The following is a 22036-nucleotide window of genomic DNA, read 5'->3' as shown; positions in this document are numbered from 1 at the left end:
AGCCTTAAAATACATAATCACATTTTCAAGAATGAAACTGACCCAAAAACGCTCCAATCACTTCTGTCAATGTTGACTGAAATGTAAATACATCTTGTTTTCAAACTTTATTTTAATACACATTGATCAATAGTTGTAAAAATATTTTCTGTATATTTATCTTAATGTAATCGCCCCCCCCCCATATGCAACAAAATTGACAATAGTCAATTATCCTTGGTTTGATCATTTCAGTTTTTCTGGTTTCATTTGTCAAATTTAAACTTAAGCTCTATCACATTCTTCTGTAATTCAAGTATTACTGGATTAAAATCCACATTAATCTAAGCCAACTTTGAAAACAAGAATTTTCAATCTTTACAGAGTTTGGAGACCCTTGACTGTGGCAAGCCATACAAAGCTGCTTATGGTGAAATTGGTTTTTCTGTAAATGTACTCCGTTATTATGCGGGTTGGGCTGACAAAATTGAAGGAAAGACAATCCCTGTTGGTAAGTTGATCACTTTAGACTCCCATTCTTTCAAATTAATAAAATATTTGTTAACATGTAATGTAAAGAAATACTTAATTGCTGAGCAAATTAAATCTCTTAGCTTGCATGTGATTGAGATATTGCCAAAACTATAATTGTTCTTCGGCTTCTGTAACATTTAAGGAGTAGCAACCACTGTAAGACTCTTTGTTTATTGGCCTGTAAGTACTCTTTACCCGACTAGATGGAGATCAGGAAGGAATTGTATAGATGAATCACTTGGAACATTCTGCACGGAGAATTAGATCAGTCACCTGCCACCAACTGAGGTTGAGTGGTGTGGTTTTATTGGACAGTCAATAACTTCCTATTCAAAATAGGCATGACTGGTTCATCTCTAAATGGATGCAGGCTGTAACTAGACTTCCAGCTAGGTCTGGTAAAAAGAAAAAAAAATGTGTAAATTAAATGTAAAAAAAATGGCGTGAGGGTGACAGCCTGTGTTGCCATAAAATTCAATCCACCCACATAACTCTAACAACAAAAATATGCGATTAAGCAAAAAAAAAAAAAATTGACAAAGGGTGATAACTCAAACTATAATTTGCTAAAATTGTGATGTGTATGAATTCCCCATTAATCGCTTAAATGATTTTATGTATAAAAAAAAAATATATAGATGATCAATTTAAATGATTTTTAAAATGTTTTTGCTTTGTCAGTACGTCAGATTTTTCTTGTTTTGATGTAGGGTAATTCGGAACAAGTTTTAAAATTATCTGTAAGCTCATGTTTGTGTATACACTCACTTTCAACACAAAATTATAGTAAAACTAGCAAAAATGTATGATTAATTTGATGTTGCTCAAGTAATTCTAATTTTATCGAGTTTTAAATTTGTTTCAAAATCACTTTTAGCTCCATTTTACTAAAACGGTAAAGTCTTAAAAGAAAAAAATTAAGTAGCATTCACTCTATTGATTTGAAGAATATAAATGTATTTTTCTAGAACATTTTTTTTTTTTTTTTTTTTAGTATTCAACCAATTAACAGTAAATAATATTAATGTAGAAAACATGTAATTGCTACAAGATCTGGCTAATAATACTAATTACAATTAATTGGCGCTTATGTCAACGGATCATTAAATCTAAGGGAGATAACCGGCATAGACATAGCAAAAATAAGCATATTTTGCAAGATATAATTTGGGACGCTGAAAGAATGTTAAATGAAAAAAAAAAAAAATTACATGATTACTATAGCCGAGTTCCAGAAATTGCTGAAACAGTTTATGAAAAGGAAACAAGTTAGCGAAGTTAATCAACGAACTTAAAATATAACTATGTTAAGTAACAAAATAAACTCATTAATTAACGTACACAAAACAAAAATAAACTGTTACAATGTAACGAGGTTAATTAATTCACAACAAGAATTAAATAAACTTGTTTGAAACGATGGTAAGGGAGAAGTATTCTCCCGTATAATTATTGCCATCAGGGAGCAATATGTGATGTGATTTCTCATTTCCATTAATTAACAAGTTTATTTAATTTTTGTTGTTGTGATTAATTAACATTGTTTCATTGTAACAGGTTGTTTACTTTTGTTTTGTGTAATACGTTAAGTTTATTTTGTTAACATTCTTATATTTTAAGTTTGATTAACTTGTTTTCTTTTTGTTAAAATTTCTGGGACTAATTTCAACTTCACCCAGCCCTTGAAGGTATAGTATTCATGTAATATTTTTTTTTTTTCTTTTTTTTTTTTTTTTCATATCTTGCAAAATATGCTTATTTTTTCTATGTCTATGCTGGTTATCTCACTTAGATTTAATGATCTGTTGACATAAGCGCCAATTAATTTATATCTGTATTCTCACATTTTAATAATTTTGATTATTTTTAACAGGACTTCCAAAATTACATGTAACAAGAATGACTTTTTTCTTTTCTTTTTTTTTTTTTAGATGGAGACTTTTTCTGTTATACTCGCCATGAACCAGTTGGTCTGTGTGGCCAGATTATTCCTGTAAGCCGTTAACTTGTTTCAATTCTCAAGTTTGTACTTAACTAATGCAGGTTTATGCATTTTTGATGCATTGTGGCAAAAAAATATTTCTATTGGTTGATTTTCAAAATTAGTAAAATCTACTAGCCAGTTATTTTTTATTTCATGAGATGCAAAAAATCTCTTCAAATAAATGATTAAAATTTTAAAACAATTTTTAAAATTTTATTGAAGTTATTGTTCCAAAGTAATTAACAGTGAAAATATCTGAAAAACTGCTGTAAGTCCTTTCAAATAATATTCGACTACTTTATCTTATGCACAGTGTGCATTACTATACAAAAGATCTTCAATTTTTTGGAATTTAATTGCTCACTTAAAAAATTTTTATCTTTATTTCTCTCCAGTGGAACTACCCAATTCCTATGTTCGTCTGGAAGATTGCACCAGCTTTAGCCTGCGGAAATGTGTGCATCATAAAACCAGCTGAGCAAACTCCATTAACTGCCTTGTATCTGGGTCATCTTATTAAAGAGGTGAGTTTAATTTTACAATATAGAGATCTAATTTGATTGGAGAAAATGTTTAAAACTTGCCAAAGTATTTATCTTCAACTTGAAAAAAAAAATCTCAACTTTTTTTAATTGGAAAAATGGATGATGTATTAAACATTTACTTTGATCTTTTAAAAATGTTAACCGGAGTTGAACAGTCTTTCTCCAGACTGTAGAAAAATGCCTTTACTATTTTGCAATAAGTACTACAACTTGATATAATAAAAACATCAGAAATGTTTAAATAGAACGTCGTGGTTCAGAGCAGATACAGATGTATTTATTTTAATTTCATTTTAATTACTTGTAAATGAGTTCACTGGGTACAGATGTACCACAGGAGCTTTAATGTTGTTGGGGTATTTTATTTATTTTTTTTTAATTAATGAATAAATTAGGAATATTAAATGTTCATGATTCTAATTTAAATACTTTAAGCAAATACATTAAAAATTTCAACAAATGCTGAATTAAAAAGTATTTAATGATTTGTATAAAACTTGATTTAATTTGTTTTATACGATTATGTGAGAATTTATTTACCTGATACATTTGGATAATTAAAGTGTTATTAGGTTTGTGTAGAAATGTTTTTGACGTCTAACTTCATGTGAAAAAACTTCTTTTTTTTTTTTTTTTTTTTAATACATTTAAGTTACAGTAACAGATCATTTACTGAAGCTATTTTTGTCACAATTACAAGTTTCCTATTGGAGGTGGAAAACTGAACTGATATTTAAATTTAGCACATATTCAGAATTTATTATAAATCAATTAGAGCCTCTGATATCTCCTTCATATAAAACTAAGAGTTATCTGGCATTGCTGTGTTCTGTATTTCTATGAAAACTTCCTTCTTCACCAGTCCCCACACATACACACATACTCCACCAAGCCAGTTTCTTTTTGGATATATGCAGACAATTCATTTATTCAATAGATTCCTGAATGATTCAACACAGTTTCTAATAATATAATAGCACTAAAAAATAAAACTGAACCCCCTCTTGATCAAACCTGACCTAGTTAACCTGTCAGAGAAAGAATAAGTTTTTCTACATTTTAGATATTATTTGTACCGCTTAAGAATATATCAACTTGGTGACTCTTTGATTTTTAGCTGAACATACTGCCTTTTTATATCTTTTTTAATCTAAAACTCAAATTGTTTTGTTTGGGTGTTGAAACCGTCCATCCATTTTACGACTTCCGATTTCCAAAATTCTGCACATAAATAAAAACGACCATAAACGTTTTTTCTTGACTGACAATTTACGGAATGTTCTTTTATTTGTAAATATACTTATACATTTTATTTTTCTACACAACAAAATGAATATAAATAAAACCAAAAATATTTTTTAAAATTGGTTTGTTACAAAAAGAAAAGGCAGGCCTGGAGATTGAGTGGCAAAACTCTCAATCCATAAAAAGAACCAAATTCTCCTAATTACTGTTTCTGTGCAAACAATATGCAAACAATGTCAGTATTTCAGAAGTTAAGTTTTAAATAAGAAAAAAATAAACAAAATAAATTTTTTTTTTAATTATTTTAGATTATACAGGGAAAACTCATTTTCTTTTTTCTTTTTCTTTTTTTTACAATGGGACCATAAGCCTTTTATATGCGTGTGTATCAAGGGGTCAATCAGGTCAACATCATGAAAAATATAGTGTTGATACTTTCTATGCTAGAAGTGATCCAGGCTGCCCATCCATCCAATAAAATTTGTCTCTGGTAGGATCCATGAATTATCGGGAACAGTCTAATGTGACTCTAACCTGTGTAATCTTATCAGAGTTTACAGTAGGAATTGGGACATGTTATATCTGGGGAAACTACTTATTTGTGGAAAATTTAAATACAATATTCATTTTCAGCATACCTAGAAACCTTCTAAAGGGAAAATGTTATGGTAAAAACTAAGTGTAAAAAAAAAAAAAAAAAAAAACGCTTACTGAAGTTTTATTCAGTCTTTGAACTTTTATAACAAAATTATGATGTGAGCATCCCAGGGAGCGATTAAGCTCCCCACTAGGGGAAGGCTGAGATTCCTGAAGTACTGGAGAAAACCGGGCAGATGATTCTTTTATTCTTTAATTATCATCGGTGTGCCCAGGTGACAGCGAAAAACCCTGCTGAGAGAAAAGATTAGGGTTGTGATTTTCGATTTTTCAATTTTTTTTTAATGAAAATCGACAATGTCATTTTTGAAGTTTACTCCAAAACAGGTGATGATTCCGGGTTCTGGAGAAATGATGTTTATATTTCAAGTGCAGTGCATCGACATAGAGATCATGGGAGTGATCCCATTGGGCCATGAGAACGTTTGCAGATCCACAGGTGCACTCTTATTATAAAGTTTGGGATGACGTTATTGGGTATGATTGGTCCAGGGAACAATCCTGGTTTCACCCCTTCTCTGAATATATTAATGGGGCACACTGCCTAAAAATAACAGTGAGACAGTTGAGCTTGCGAGTTTGAGACAGAGCAACTTGTAGAGAATCAGCACCTCCCTCCCTTTTGCGCCATCCTCATCACTATAATTAAAGAGAAGTGAAATCTACTTATAGACTCAGTCGGATATTATTGAACATTGTACTGTAAAGACAACTGTATATAATTATATATTTGTATATCATTTTCCTGGAGATTAATCAGTAGACTAGAAGAACTGAGTTGTTTTTTTTTGTGCATGGAATTGCTTTTCTTCTAGCATATGACAGACCAGCAAAAAGTTACATCTGGTCGCTGTTGACAGAGATAGTGACTTGGACAATCATAGGGTTGCACTTTGGTGGCTTGCAACCAGGATAGCATCACATAACCTTTATAATAAGTGTTTATGAACTTTTTTTTTTCGTTTTTTTTTTTTTTTTTTTTTTTTTTTTTTCTCCATGATTTTGTTTAAAAATTATGAACCGTTTTTTTTATATAATTATGAAGATACATTTAAAAACTTTTTTCTGTTCACTGAAATTTTTCAACCTCCAATGAGCTAATGTTTAGGATTCATAAAGATACTCCTCCAAATCCTGGAGTTTTTGTAGAAATTCAAAAACATGCATGTCCTTGACTCCAACATTAAAATAAAACATAGAACCAATTTACATATACTATCTATTATGAACAATGAAAAAAAACAAATGTATGTGTACATGTGTGATCAGGCATAGTTCTGAAATGTTCATTAACGTTGTTGATGAAATTAATTCAGTTGTTCATTTCAGTCCATTAATTTTTATGGTGAAATAAAGTTGGAAATACCTAGAATATTTGCACATGTGTGCTGGCAGAAAATTGTTCTTTTCATGGATTTTTATTCTTATTTTCTTTTTCTTTTTTTTTTTTTGTTCTTTTGGTGAATAGAGAAAAAGAAAATGAAGCAAAAGGTCAAAGGAAGTGACCTATGCCTTTTGTGAAAATGTCAAATAAACAGGACAACGTTTGTGTGCTGCACATCCGTCTTTTGTATCTGTGTTCAACGCGAACCTGATGTAGCAGTCGTATACTTATGAATTCAATAAATTTCATATGGAATTTTTTTTTTTTTTTTTTTTTTACCCCCCACCCATCCGGTAGAACCTGTATGTCTGTTAAAGTTCAGTTTCAACATTAATAAAACTTTCTACTTGAAGAGCGAATTGGATTGAGTTTCTAGTAATTTTTGTAATCTAATGTCTATCTTCCTCTCATAGCTATCCAATTAGTTTCTTGAATTAAGCTTTTTTTTTCTTCTTTAGAACTTGCTGGTAATATGCTTACAATCAGAAACATACCAAATTGAAAGATTTTTCTATGTCTGATTTGCTGCCAAGTTTCTCAACTTGTCTTTAAACCAACAGTTATTTTTTGCACAGTTCTGCCTTTGTTGGCACCAACTTAAAAATCGGCAGGAAATAAGTTAATATTTTATGCATACAAAGGAAACTGATTTGAACCAATTAAAATTGGTTCAAACTAATTGAAAAGGGTGTCTACTGAAGTGTTCAAGGTCACCAGGACTGGAAATAAATAAAATGGCTAGTTAATTGGTTAGCATTTCTTGCTAATGAATTGAATAAAAATCTCTTACAAAGTGGGTTTTTTTTTGTTGTTTTTTCCATTTAGTCATAAAACAAATCTTTTTAGCCATCTGAGTTAGCAAAGTTTGAATACGTGAAACATAAAAACTCTCTCGGAATCTTGTACTTTATATAGTGAATGACTGTTCAACAAATGCTACTAAAACTTTATTCACATGGCAAACATCTTTGAAGTAAGAGGAAATATTTTTGACTGGTTCTATGCTCAAACTTTCTTCATAGAATTTAAACCGTCTTCATTTCAGTTTGACAATTTGATATTTTTGTAGCTTTACTCGATTTTAGTTTATCTAACCTACCCACACCTTTACTTTGTTACATTACCTCCCCTACTTAAAAGAAACAATATTGAGATCAATATTTTTTCTAACCCACTTCTTACTTGGCCTTAATACTAGGGAATCTCTGTGGTTTTACAATTCATAATATTTAGCTATTTCGTTAATAAAAGAAAATTTTTAAAAGCTTTTTCTTTCATGCACATGCAAAAAGTTTTTCAGAGTTCGTATTTTTTTTGTTTTTTTTTAAAATCTGCTTTCAGTTCATTATGGTTATATAAGAGTCCAGAACCCTCATTATTTATATATATATATATATATATATATATATATATATATATATATATATATATATATACACACACACACATATATTTGACGCATGTAATTATTTATTCGATAGTTCATTTTTCTCCGGATTTCATTCCATGGCTCTTTCTTGATTACCCGGCTTCAGTCTTCACATATGTATCTCCAACATTGGTAGGGTATTAGATGCGGGGGTTTGTTGGTAGTCTCGGTTCTGTACCAGATTGATCAGGACTGGTGGCATTATCAAAAACCACGGTAGCGTTCCCCATTTTATGCTCATCCCTATTCATTTCAAACATCGAATGGGCTTTTCTTTTAAGCGCTCTAATTGAGGGTTATCCTCATCTACTTTATTAGCATCTTTTCTAGCCCTTAGGATGCTATTGATGTGGCTTACTCTCCTTTTCCCATACACTAGAAAAGCTATTATCATCATCACGACCAAGATGATTATTGTGGGATATAACCATTTACTTACTTCTTCCCATTGCCATTTTTCTTGTTCGTTATTACTCTTCACTGTTAGTAACTCCTCTACTAACTCGCTTATAGTGGTCTTTCCGACTGGTTTCAGAAGAGGTGGAATTTCGTGAGCTTCTATCTTCGGAAATCCCTTAGTGATAGGGGTCCATACTTTCGACCACTTTACACGCGGTATTTTAATTAATGACAGAAAGTCATTCTGGAGCTCAAACTTCTCTGTAAGTTTATAGGACAGCAAGATCTCCATAGTTGGGCCAAACGCTGCACAATTCATAGGTAAATCTATAATGGTCATAGGTGGATGAATAAGTATTTAACCTTGTTGTCGTCCCTTACAGACTTTCGTCAGTCTTCGCTTACTAGTTGAGGCAACTGCCCAAACACCATCCGATAGATGTATAGCTTTGGGGGGGGGGAGTGTATCCACTGACATATCTGCTCCACAGTATTTATCGATTTCCTCCTCATTACCTTGGAATAATTGAGCGACGCATAAGTTGTGTCTGTTAGTTGCATAGATGGGACTTTTTACTGCACAAACGTTCAGTGCATTCGTGCTACACGCTAGTGCTTCGCTAGGTGACAACACTATGAATTTGGTTCGGGCGGGGTTAAAAGCTATTCCTTCAGTTTCAACTTTGTATCTTGCTACTGCTCTCTCCTCAGTGACATTATTAGGAAACGGTATTGGTAAATTACGTTAAACACCTCGAAGTCGCTACCTCCACTCAACAAAGGTAACTCAACCACTACGTAAATCTTATCATTTTGCATAATTGTAGCACAACTTAAGGCTTTATAATATTCCCATAGACTCTTCTTTGGATCTACTGGTAAGCGTAAAGCATGTGGCAAGTCTGACTGAATCATCCCGAGTATTGCTTTTAAGTCTTTGGGAGGTATGATGCTCGGTGACATGTGCGCTAATGAAAGTAAATCTAATTGTGTCCTAACATGTTCCATCGCCAATGTCAATAACTGAATTGATGAGTCGAGTTGGTTTGTCATCATCAGCAGTTCCAGTATTTGCCCAATTACAGCCTCTACGGTACTTATTCTTCTAGCCATAAAAGTTAAACTTCCGTTTAGGCTGATGACCGTATGAGATAGCCAGTTAATTCTTTGTCTATGTTCTGTTAGTTCGTATCTAGTAACATTCACTATCGATAAACTTTCCCCAACGACGTGCTTTATCTTCTGTTGATTTTCCTTTTCTAACCTGTGTTCTGTCGTATACCGGGTCGCCAACTCCATATGTTTTCTTAACCCTTCCATCGTTGAATCTTTTGTTACGCTTTTTCTGTGCTGAGCTAATCCTTCGACGCACTTCACCAAACAGAGAATGCTGCTGCTCAATCATTTTTTTATGATACTTTTTTTTTTTGGTAGTAGAAGATTACATCTCTACTGTGCACCAGGTAATATGGAGAGAATTTAGTCGTATCATTATGTGAAAGTCTGGCCGCTGCTAAGGCCTGATTCAAGAACAAGTCCCAATTCTCGACTTTGTCCTCTGATAACTTCGACAGCGTATCTCCCAAAAACCTATGGAATCTCTCTACTTTAGCATTGCTCTGGGAGTGGTATGGAGAGGTGGTAATGTTTCACTTCTAAATATCCCGTCACCTCCCTTATAGTGGCATTTACAAATTCTCTGCCATTGTCTGTCACTAACATATGTGGGACATCATACCTAGGGAGAATTTCATTCATAAGTATCTCCGCCATGGTCTGTGCATCCTTCCTTTGCACCGGGAATGCCTTTACCCAGCTAGTTAACCAATCGACCATGCTGACTATATACTTATTTCCCTTATTACTACTATTATATGGCCCTGAGACATCCATGCTCCACTTCTCAAATGGGTATGATGGAATATCAGTCTCCATTAGGGGTGTCTTAGCGCCTTTAACAGCCTGCTTCTGGCAAGTGACACATTCCGTCACATAGGAGTGGATATGTTTATACATACCAGGCCAATAGTATTTCTTCGCTAAAATCGAGTAAGTCCTATCAATACCTACATGACCTAACCCGTCATGTGCTACCTGCACTACACTGGCCCTCACGTGACCATCCGGGACATACAAGCGTAGCGTAACATTGAGTTCTTTTCTTCCCCATTTACATAGTACACCTGATCATCTTCCAACAGGTATTTTCTCGATTTTGAAAGCGGTAATTTCCCTTCTACTAGCGATTTCTCAAGTTCGCTATACTCTTTGTCCCTGCTCGCTTCTAACTTGAGTAGCTTCAGGCCTATCAATTTCCACGCAATCTTATCGGAATCGTCTTGAGTCATTTTCTTCTGGCTCTTTTTCATCTTCCATCTCCGAGGGCCTATTCTACAATTGCTGAGAGTTGAGTACGCAAATTCTATAGTTATCATTAACTAGATTCCCCTACCGCTTCGGGAATTCTAGATAATAAATCTGCACATGTGTTCTCTTTTCCGGACAGGTACTCTTAGTCGTAGCCACTCAGTTGCATAGCCCACAGTTGCACCTTTCGATTCTTCCATTCAGCATCGAACAAGTACTGTAATGGACGATGATCAGTTTTTATCACGAACGTCGCACCCGCTAAATAAAAATGCAGCTTTTGCAAAGCGTACTCGATAGCATAGGCCTTTTTTTCAATCACGGGCCACTTCTGTTGGGTCTTTGTTAACTTGTGAGAGAGAAAGTAGATAGGCATTTCATCCTTTATTCCCGGGATTACAGCTTCTGCCTCTTCACACGGGTGAGTCAAGCAAGCTCCTATACACGTATCACTAGCATCCATATATAGGACCATAGGCTTGTTCAAATCGGGATAAATCAATAAATGAATGGATGTCAGTTCCACTTTTAACGTATCGAATGCTTTCTGACATGCCTTGGTCCAATTGAACCTAGCATATTTTTTCGTTAGATTAATTAGTGGTATAGCTATTCTAGAGAACCCTGCTATGAACCTTCTGTAATAACCTACAGTTCCTATAAATGCTCTAACTTGTCTAACTGTTTGAGGTTCTGGCATTGCCCTTATAATCTTTACTTTATCAGTATCTGGCCTTACTCCAGATTGGTCTATGATAAATCCTAAATGTTTAGTCTCTTTTCTCATAAATTGACACTTTTCTATTTTTAGTTTCAAGTCATATTTCAGACAATCTAACACAGCCTGTAAATGCTTAAAGTGCTCTTCCAGGGTTTTTGAGAATATTAAGATGTCATCCAAATATGCCATGGCAAAATGTTCAAATCCCCTCAACACTATTGCTATTAATGATTGAAAAACACCAGGGGCTCCTGCTAACCCAAACGGCATGTCATGGAACTGGAACAACCCCATGTGACAACAGAAAGCCGTTTTAGGTTTGTCATTCTCATTTACTGCCACTTGCCAGTAACCTGATCTTAAATCTAAGGAGGAAAAACATGTAGCCTTCCCCAGCATCGCCAAAATGTTGTCTATCAAGGGCAGAGGATAAGCAGTAGATTTTGTTATCTTATCAAGTTCTCTAAAATCTACGCAAAATCTATTTTCCCTCATCCTTTTTCTCTACTACTACTACTGGGAAACCTCAAGGTGATTGAGATGGCTCAATAATACCAGCCTCTCCCATCTCCTTCACTGCTTTCTCAACCAACTCTCTTCCAAATAGGCGTTCTGTACGGCCTCATCTTTATTGGTTGGTGGTCTCCTGTGTCCATTGACATTTTTACTGTATGCGTATTACCTAATTTCTTATCTGAATTTGCTAACACTCGCTTATTAGCTTTAAATAGTCTTCCTAATCTCTCTCGGTATTGGTTAGGACAGTCTAATTCTACCTTGTCACTAATTGCTTCACTCTCTACAGGCATTTCTTCGCACCTCACCCTAGTTTTTAATGTTAACACTGAAGCTCTGCCCAACTTAGTTCCTGATTTAATGTTAACCGTCTTCAGACTCGTATTTGCTACAACTACCAGAAAATTCTGCGCCTGACCTTCCTGCACTAATGCTGGTAATACTGTCACGTCCTCGTCCTCTTCTATGTGGGGAAGGGGTAACACCTGATAAACGGCTTTGTTATCCCTTATAGCCCCTTCTATTTCACCCCAGCTCGTCACCGCCATTCTAGGTGGAATCTTTAAATCTTCACGAGACACGAGGTTCACTCGAGCGAGCATCGTGCTACCTAAAATAATCTCTTCCTCCCCAAGGACTAACTTTGGAGGGTTGAATTTTAATATGGCTTTCCTCTGTCTAAGCCAGTCTCCTCCCAGTATCACGTCGTGGGTCATTTTTGGTGCTACATACAGTGTGTGGGATGTCTCGGTCTCCCCCACCTTTGTCTTTACTTCCAGCATCCAATCTAATCTGAATCTACCCCCATTTGCTTGAAACGCGTTCACCTTAGTCGACATAAATCGGTCGGCGGGGAGTCTTAGTCTTTGCAACTCTAAAGAACTAATGACTGAAACTTCCGATCCGGTGTCTATCAGCGCTCTGAACGTTTCGCCCTCTATCTCAATGTTGCAGGTGAGTTTGTCATCTTCGGACCATATTTGACATAACTTAATCTCATCTCTATCCTTGTCCGAAGGATTCTTAAGTTTACTTTTTCTTTTTCTACGACTATCCCATAAATGCCCACTCTTCCCGAACCCCTGGCATGTCTCCTTCTTTCTAAGTGGACAGCTAGTTGCGGTGTGCCCTCTTTCCTTACACTCGTCACACCGTACGAACCCCTTTGCCTTGCAACTCCAAATTAAGTGTTCTTCACTGCCGCACTTAAAACACTTAGGTCTCAACATACAGGCCCTCTTTGAATGTCCCGGGCGGCCACAGTTGAAACAGTGCACCCCGTCTCTGCACTGATAACTATAGTGTCCCTCTTTTCCACAATTGTAGCATTTTAATTTTAAAGTCCCATCTATGCTTTTCCGGACATTCCTATCTCTCCTAGGGGTCACCCGCCCTTTCACTACTGGGGCAACCCTAATTAATTAGTTTAAAGATTTCTTTGTTGGGGTCTTCCTGGGTTTTAATTTGGTTCTGGGTGGATTGTTTCTGTCCTTAATCCTACATTCCTGTGCCCTTCTTTCTGGCAAACAAAGCACAATAGACCCCTCTTAAAGTTAGGATGGGGTATATATCTTCCCCCTACCTTTAAGTCCTGGTGTTCTGGATTCGTGGCTTCTTCTTCCCAACTCTGAAGCTCAGGGCATTTTGTTCGGATGTGTCCTCGTCGACCGCATCCGTAGCAGACCTTCAACCAGTCTGTCTTGTTCTCCTCCAATTTTCCTAATCTCTGGAGAAGAGCTTCAGCTCGTCGAACCTGTGCAAAGGCCTCCTCCAACGTGTTAGGTTCTGCCCTTGCCACGCAACAGAGAATTACTCAGTGTCCGTGAAGAACTCTGCCAGCTGGGCCTGGGTAGCCGGATCATTTCTCCGATCTTAATCCGGGTAGGCTACCTTAGCAAGAACGCTCATGCGTCACTCTAGGTGAGCAATGGATTCTCCATCCCTCTGCTTCACCCCTATCAGCGCTCGAGCTGCCTCTGTTCAGCTCGAGTGACTGCTGAAGTGCTGCTGGATGTCATGTTCAAACCTCTCCCAGCTGGTTTGGGATCTGTACTTATCCAAATACTCCCCAATCCATTCTGAGGCAACACCCTCGGTATAGTCATACGCCAGTAAGATCATATTGGTCCCCGGCATGTTATAAATGCGCCCTTTCTTTTCTATTGCTTTGAGCCAGGGTCCCAACTCCACAGCCAAACCTGTGAACAGTGGAATTCTGGATCCCGTTACATTAAGTTTTGGGGTTAGCTGACCCCCCCTCTTCAATTCCACGACCCAACTCCTCTGCAGCCCTAGTAGAATCCATATTAAAAAAAAAATTAAGCGCTCTTTGAAAAAGCCCACAAGAAGTCCAAAAACGAACAATGACAAAGCAAAAAGGAAGTTAAAAGAACGAAAATAGTGGTTTTCCTACCTGATCGCCGAGATATTCCTGGTTCTGTGCTGCTTTTTGTTTACTCGCTTGTTGGGAGATCCCACCTGTTATAAACAGTAAACCTGTTTTTTTTTTTTGGTTTTTTTTGTTTATTTTATTTATTTTTTTTTTTTTTTTGGTTAGCTAACACACCTTCTTCCTGATTTCGATAATCCTGGTCACGGCACCAAATGTCACCCTCCCACTCTTTCACCAGTCGGTTGAAGATGATCGTCGACCTCTGAACCCTTCCACTGCCGGTGATAATTCTTGGCCGTCTAAAGTTACTGGTATGGGGAAGTGACCGAATTATCGGTTGATCGTCTAGTTATATATCCTGGACCAATTCGTTGTGTACCCTCTTAACGACGAACGTCGTCGAAAGAGAGCCGTGGATTTTTTTTGTGTAGTAAAAGAAACAGGATAAAACGATTTTGTACCAAATATATATTAACAAAAAAAACAGTACAGTTCTTATAATTCTTTCAGAGTCCTGAAGGAAGCGATGTGTTATGCTAAGAATATGGTCGAAAGCATCAGTGTGTAACCTTGTGGAGTGTCGGTCTCTGGGTATGTAGAGAAATGTGTCAAGTCAAGAGCCAACTCTGCTTTGACTGTGTTCCTCTCTGCGCATCTCTTCTCCAAGAAATGCCTGCGCATTCTCTCTTTTTGTCCATCTGACTTGTTGATATATATATAAACAATTATATCGCCCTCTAAACATCACGCGGATATTATTTCTTTTTTGTTTAGAAATTCAATTCAACCTACCCACACCCTTACTTTGTTACATTATGTTGAAACACTTCAGCAAGAGTTTAAAACATTTATTACCCGGCAAGGAAACACATATATAGGTGATAGTCCTTATTCCAGAGTTTCAAAAAATGTAAGGGGATTCTTCTCTTTTGAGGAAAGAAGAACTAGTTAGCAGAACATATAGATAGCTGAGCTGGAAGATTTGCTGGTTTTGATTGTGGTCATAGAATGTAAAATACTGTTTGCAAACAAAGTTTATATAAATTGCAAAAGAGCAAAGTGATGTTTGTAAAAATAGAGGAAGTGGGAAAGGACAAAATAAAAAGTCAAACCGATTCGAGTAAATCAAAGACTTTTCACACTTGAATTTATTCAAAGCAGTTTGACTTTTCATTTTCTCCCCCCCCCCTCCTCTATTTTTAAAAACATCACTTTGCTCAAACAATTTATACAAACAGTTTTTACAAACAGTATTTTACATTTACTATAACCGCAATTATGGAATGCTGTTTCACAAATGATAAAATCAGCAAATCTTCTAACCCCGCTATCTGTTCTGTTAACTAGTTTTCTTTTCTCTGAAGAGGAAGAAACCATTACATTCTTTGAAACTCTGGAATATCACCTATATGCATTTCATTTCAGAATGTTTTAAACTCTTGCTAAAGTGTTTCAACATAATTTATTAAGCATATACAGCATCCAGTATTCCCAAATGGTCACCCATCTGATACTAACCAGGCTTTAATGTTAACTTTACTGATTTAACAGGAACCGTTGTCAACATGATGATGTCGCACACGGCCACCCATATATATATATATATATATATATATATATAATATGGCAATATTACTTTGACAGTAAAGGACTTTTATTCTTTGATATAAAGCCTCTTTTCATAAAGATGCTACCTTAGACACTTAAATTGACAGTGCACAGAAATGCCTGCACATACAATACTCAAACCATACTAAATAGTTCTGGACATTCATCAACCTCCCACTCTGACATCATGTTGGTCTGTCTATTCTATAAATACTATTATGGCTCATATGCAAAATTGTTTGATCTATCTCCTGCTTCCTTTATTTTACTTCTTGGTCTAATGGTCTCCAGCAATTTATTTTGATACCTCGTTGTAATATAGCTTCCTATTCCAGTAGCTTTCCAAGAACTGCAGGCTTGTGGAGCTTTTCCTGCTGACAGATTTCCTTCTACTGATAACGTTTTCTTTTGTTTGTTTTTTTTCAATGGGCATTTCTTGTCTTTGTACTAATCTATCATTCCTGTAAGCTCCTTACATGAAGTGGCTTCACATCTTGTTTGAAACTATTTCCATACAATCTGAAGTGATCTCTAATCTAACTACCTTTTGAAATCTGATACAAATTTCTTCTGCACATGTAGAACTCCAAATCCTAACCACTTCAATTTACTGCATTGTGACAAACGAATGCCACAATTCAGTAGTTCAGCTACCAGCCAAATCTTGCTCTGAACAAAGGGAGATAACTACTATAGTATATTTTACATATATACAAAAGCGCTTATGAAAATCTTAATTTTCATACTGAAAATTAAACATTGATATTCTGCAAATACTTCAGCATGAAACTACATAAAATCTAAATCTTACATTCATTGCTTACATACTCTTAACCTTTCCATTTATAAAATTGTTTTATTTTCATCGAATGTGCTTCAATGCTTTTGTACCTTCTCTCCTCAGCAAAATCTTTCTTCACTCTAGAGGTTTTGATTCCAAACTATTTTCTACTCTAATAGTTTTTCTTGTCTTTATAATTCTTTTTCTCCAATCATACCAACATGCGTATATTTAAATTCAAGTCAAAAAACATTTTTTTGCACTAACCTAATATTTGAACTGTATTTTTTTTTTGTCATGGATGATGAAACCTTACGATGACATCTTTACTGTTATTAGATATGTAACTTTGTATTTACTTGATTATATTTTAGTAATTTTCTCTTTCTAATAAAGGCTGGCTTCCCTCCTGGTGTGGTGAACATTGTACCTGGATATGGACCAACAGCTGGTGCTGCCATTTCATCTCACAAAGATATTAATAAAGTTGCTTTCACTGGATCTACTGATGTAAATATTTTTACTATTCATTCTTTTTCTGAAAAAGTGCAGCTTTGTATTCAAACGATTGTTCTTGCGCTTTAGATGATGTAACTTCCAACTTCCTTCAGATGTTTCTTATCAAACCTTGGAATCTGTATGGAATTTCAAATCCAACCCTTTGATACTAGGGATATAATTATGAATTAACACTACTTGATCATATCTAATCTAACACAAACAAGCTACTCTCCCCATGGATCGAATAAAGGGTTACTCAAAATCCCATACACACTTCGGAGATTTCAGAGATAACATAAACTGAAATGTGATAACGATCGTCTGAATAATCTGGTCCTTGTCTCTGATGTTATTAGTCAGTTGTGAGTACTCACGCTTGATACCATTATGGAAACCTCTGTTAACATCTGTCTTGGTTAAATTCCAGTATATCAGCTAAGACTCAAGTCCCTTGTTTCACAACTGATTGAGATTTTAAAATGAAATTTTAAAACAAGTGAGATTTCTGACCAAAGTGTGTATATTTCTCTTGCTCTGAAAAGTTGGTTGTAGTATACCAAGAGAATATAGAAATTTTACAAATTATAAAAAAATTTTTAAAAAACCTTATTTTGATTCATTTTTATTGCAACACGTTCTGTATTTTGGGATCAATAAAGGACTAACCTTAACCTGAATTTTCCAACATAAATATTCAAAGCATTACCACATCAGATGACTGATAAATAATTAAATGCTCATTTAATTTGGATAAATCATTTTTTTTTTTTTTTTTTTTTTTAATTGTAAAAATATTTTCAACTAGTGTAAAAGATGTTAAACAATCTTAAATCCAGCTGATTTTTTTTTTTTTTTTTTTTTTTTTTTTTTTAGATTGGACAAGTTGTGATGGAGGCAGCAGCCAAATCCAACCTGAAAAGATGCTCTCTGGAACTTGGCGGCAAAAGTCCAAATGTCATTTTTGCAGATGCTGATAGTAAGTGATGCCAGATTTCTGGAATTGTTTAAAAACACTCACAAGGATCATGTGTTCACTAACTTTTAAGCTAATAGATCTTGGAACGTGAAATTCTGTAAGGCTAATCTTAATTTCCTCAAGGGAGGGTTGTATTCATCATTCCTCTTTATAAAGGGCTCATTAATGGAGCTTGAACACCCTTTTCTTTGTCTGGAAAGGGAAAGACTTTTTTTTTTTTTTTATCATTATGGTATGATTTGTTTTAAAGTATTTTGGTGTATGTACCAGTTGGTGTTCAAAATCCTCCATTTAATATTGTTGAATGTTTTTAGTTTCAACATTCTTGCTGAGACAGCTACAAATTCTCAAGGAAGCTTGATGGCTTGAAATATTTAAAACTGTCCAGTTTCACCCCTAAGTGCCAGCCTTTAATTGGAATCAGTTTGGATGACTAGCCACATTTAAAAAAAAATAAAAATATATATTTTTATATATATCCTCAGATAAGTCAAATCATAACTGTTCATTTCCACTTAGTGAGAACAAACTCCCAATTTTACAGTTCTGTCATCTTTACATTCCATTTAATGATAGTTTTATATGCTGGCATGTGTTGGACGATTTCTAGAAATTGATTTCCAAACTATCCTATCTCTAACCAAGTTATTTAAACTACATAACCTGAAATGGAACAAAGTTTTGGTTCTTCCTTATTGCAGCGAAATTTGAAAATTAAGATATTTATTGAATTTTCACGTCGCATTAACAAAAATACCCAAAAATTATGATAAACAATAAGGTAGAAAACTAATGAAAGCAATTTTTACTTATTGTCTTCGAAAAGTAAGTTTTACTAAATTAGCGGAGGATTTTCAGTTTTCAGAAAATAATTATGCCCCTTTTTTTATAAAAACTTTATTTCTTTCGCAAAACTAATTTTGCTAATTGTCTTCCAACTTTTTAATTAATAATTTTCTACCTTGTCGTTTTTCGTAATTTTTGGATATGCTCAGTACTGAGACATGACAATTCAGTACACCGTTGGTTTCACTTGAAATTCAATTTTCGAATTTTGCTAAAATAAACAAGGACGAAATATTAGGGGCAGTCATTAGTTGAAGCAAGATTTTTATAGGTTGGATGCCCTTGATAATACCAACCCAGTGTGGTGAGGACTAGATACCATCTCTGGTTGATTGCTTATCAAGGCTAAAGAGCACCACTTCACCTGCCCTTATTTACCTGATTTCAAACAACCGGGGGGGGGGGCTTTCACTTATTAAAGGATGTTTGCATTATAAACCATCTTGGGTTGGAAAAATGTGTCATAAATTTAATGGAAATCCCTATCTTAGCATGTAGTAATCTCTTGTTATGACCCTCTCGAACACATGAACTGCTTTATAACATGACATGCTTTTTTTCCCCTACAGATCTATATTTCAAGAATACGTTTTCTTAGTTCTGATAGAAATGCATTAAACTTTTAGAATAAGAAAAAGTGGTAATAATTTGCTGACTATTACTTATCAGAATGAGGAAAGTTGAGGAAATAAGACAAGTGACCTTTTCTATACATGTTTATAGGCTGCTCAGACATGTAACTCGATTTTTTTTTTAGCAAAAGATTGTTTTAAGTAGAAGTTACTTCCCTTGGCTGGCACCTAATATTTATGGTTACACTAAAATTGTCTGTGACTGCCTGTTTTGTTAAGTCAATCTTGTTACTTTTATAATCTGTTATTCAAGCGTAATCTGAAGTAAAATGAAAATCTGTAGCTAACTTGCATGGTTAGCATAAGATAACTCATCTGGGCTGTCATCAAAAAAAAAAAATGTATCTTGGGACCACTGTATTCCGGTTCTACTGTACAAGGTGGGCAGGAAATGAAAATGATGCAGTAGGGACGGGAAATAGCTATCATAGTTATTTTTTTTTATCTAATCTTGCATAAATATTCCAATTAATGCTGGATTTTTTTTAAAAATTTGCCAGCCAAGGGAAGAAACTCCTTAAAACAATCTTTTGCTAAGAAAAAAAAATCAAGTTGCATGTATGATCAGCCTATAAACACGTGCATGAGTATGTAAAGAAAATGTTGCTTGTCTTATTTCCTCAACTCTAATTCTGATAAGCAACAGTCAACAAATGATTACCATTTTTTTTTTTATTCAAAAATACAAAGACCTTCCATTGCAAAAAAGACTCTAGAGCAAAACTGGAAAAATAATCTGCCAAATATTTTTTGGATGAACTATTCCAAGAATATATGAACAATGTCAACAAGCGAAGGTTCTGTCATACAGTAGTAAACCACCTGACTTTCAGTTGTAAAGTTCTGCTCGGGGACAGCTACTATACAATGCGGCATAATGGAGTGTGTAGATATCTCCACTAAACCATTTGTGAAACATTCAATATTATAGCAGCAAGACCTGGAAGTGTTGGAAATGAGTCCTTCACCATACACTACGATTATGCAATCCATACAGCTACATACCTAGAAAACTAAGTTGTTAAATCTGACATATGAGGACAAAAAGGAGAAAGTAGCAACCCTAGTTAAAGTTGGTGTCCCTGATGCTGGCTTAAGCAGAGCTGAGGGGAAGATAACTAAATATCAAGGTCTTATGTATGACACGAAATCGGAATGTTGAAAATTTCCGTGATTCCAGTAATCATATTTCCGTGGAAAAAAAATTTCAAAAACTACTTGGCAAGTATATCTGGAGAAAGATGCAAACAATTGTACTTAAAGAGGCAGTTAGAATCCTAAAAAGATCTCTCGGCTGAAGTTAGTGAAATTGTGGATAAATGCCTATAACATCTAGTAGATACTAGTTGGAAGCAGTAATTGAATTGATTCCAAAAATGTCTTGAACCTAATAGGTCTTGCACTATTGGCCAAGCTCTAACTTTTGTCTATTGCCACAATGTTGCATCCCTGTGCCTGTTTACCACGTATTTTAATGGAATGTGCTTTGAAATTGTAGCACTTATGCCCCTCAATGTACATAGTCTCAGCCAACCCGGCAAACAGCAAAATCTCTCCCCTTTACTGTTGAGGTTCTTAGATGCTGGAAAGCTTTCTACTTGGATTTCTTTCCTTGGAATGCTAGATTTTGGAATTCCTTTCCAGTTTCCTGCTTCCCTCACTGTACTGAGATGCAGAAGTTTAATGTGAACAAGCATCTTGCTTCTCAACTCTTCACAAGTCCCTGTTAGACATATGTGCAAATGCCAATATGGTTTATGGTGGGAAAGTATTAACCTATAAGTGTACCTCTATAAGGCCACCATTCGCCCATGTATGGAGTATTGCTGTCACGTTTGGGCTGGTGCATCTGCTACTAGTCTCTCACTCCTAGACAAGGTTCAAAAGAGTCGCCAATCTGATAGGCCCTGAACTGGCATCTAAGCTTCAGCCTCTGTCCCATCGACAAAAAGTTGCCTCCCTCCGCCTGTTCTACAAGTATTTTAATGGTGAATGCTCTGGCGAACTGCAGACACTTGTGCCCCCACAACGTAGACACACTCAACAAACCCGACAGGCAGCTAAATCCCACCCCCACACAGTAGAGATCCCTAGATGTAAAAGATCTTTCTACTCCAATAGTTTCTTCCCCAGAACCGCTAACTCTGGAATTCCATTCCAGGTCCTTGCTTCCCCAACTGTATTGACATGTAGAAGTTCAAGTGTAACGTGAACCGACATCTTACTGCCCAAATCCCAACATAGTACCCTAGTAGTTGTTGCCCCTGACAGTAGGCCCCTACACCAAAGTGGCAATGTGCCTTGTTTGGGGTGAAAATGTAATAAATAAATAAAAATTTGTAAAAGTTTTTTTTTTTTTTTTTTTTTTAATACTGTAAATGGTTTTGACCATTTTAATATAGAACATGTATGTCTTGTTACTTAGGTTGATCCAGAAGACCTCCACTTTTCAAATATCCCTAGTTGGTTCGATGCAGTTTACTTCAAAACGTATAATCTAGGTCCTATTTTGAGGTAGGGGCTTACACAAACTTAAAACA

The 22036-nt window shown here is 35.3% G+C and overlaps 1 protein-coding gene across 1 annotated transcript in view; it reads left to right on the top strand.

Annotated features, from left to right (window-relative positions):
- The window catches only part of LOC145268190 (retinal dehydrogenase 2-like), a 63249-nt gene that overhangs the window by 28910 nt on the left and 12303 nt on the right, over window positions 1-22036 (top strand). Inside the window, exons 4-8 of the mRNA XM_080123429.1 lie at window positions 364-490; window positions 2445-2506; window positions 2893-3021; window positions 16938-17051; window positions 17916-18018. Coding sequence (XP_079979555.1) covers window positions 364-490; window positions 2445-2506; window positions 2893-3021; window positions 16938-17051; window positions 17916-18018 — 535 coding nt within the window. The remainder of the gene's footprint in view (window positions 1-363; window positions 491-2444; window positions 2507-2892; window positions 3022-16937; window positions 17052-17915; window positions 18019-22036) is intronic.

The sequence above is a fragment of the Euprymna scolopes genome, chromosome 4, assembly GCF_053919585.1.
Source record: "Euprymna scolopes isolate OS-2025 chromosome 4, ASM5391958v1, whole genome shotgun sequence".
NCBI lineage: Eukaryota > Metazoa > Mollusca > Cephalopoda > Sepiida > Sepiolidae > Euprymna > Euprymna scolopes.
This window is presented reverse-complemented; position numbering and strand designations above follow the sequence as displayed.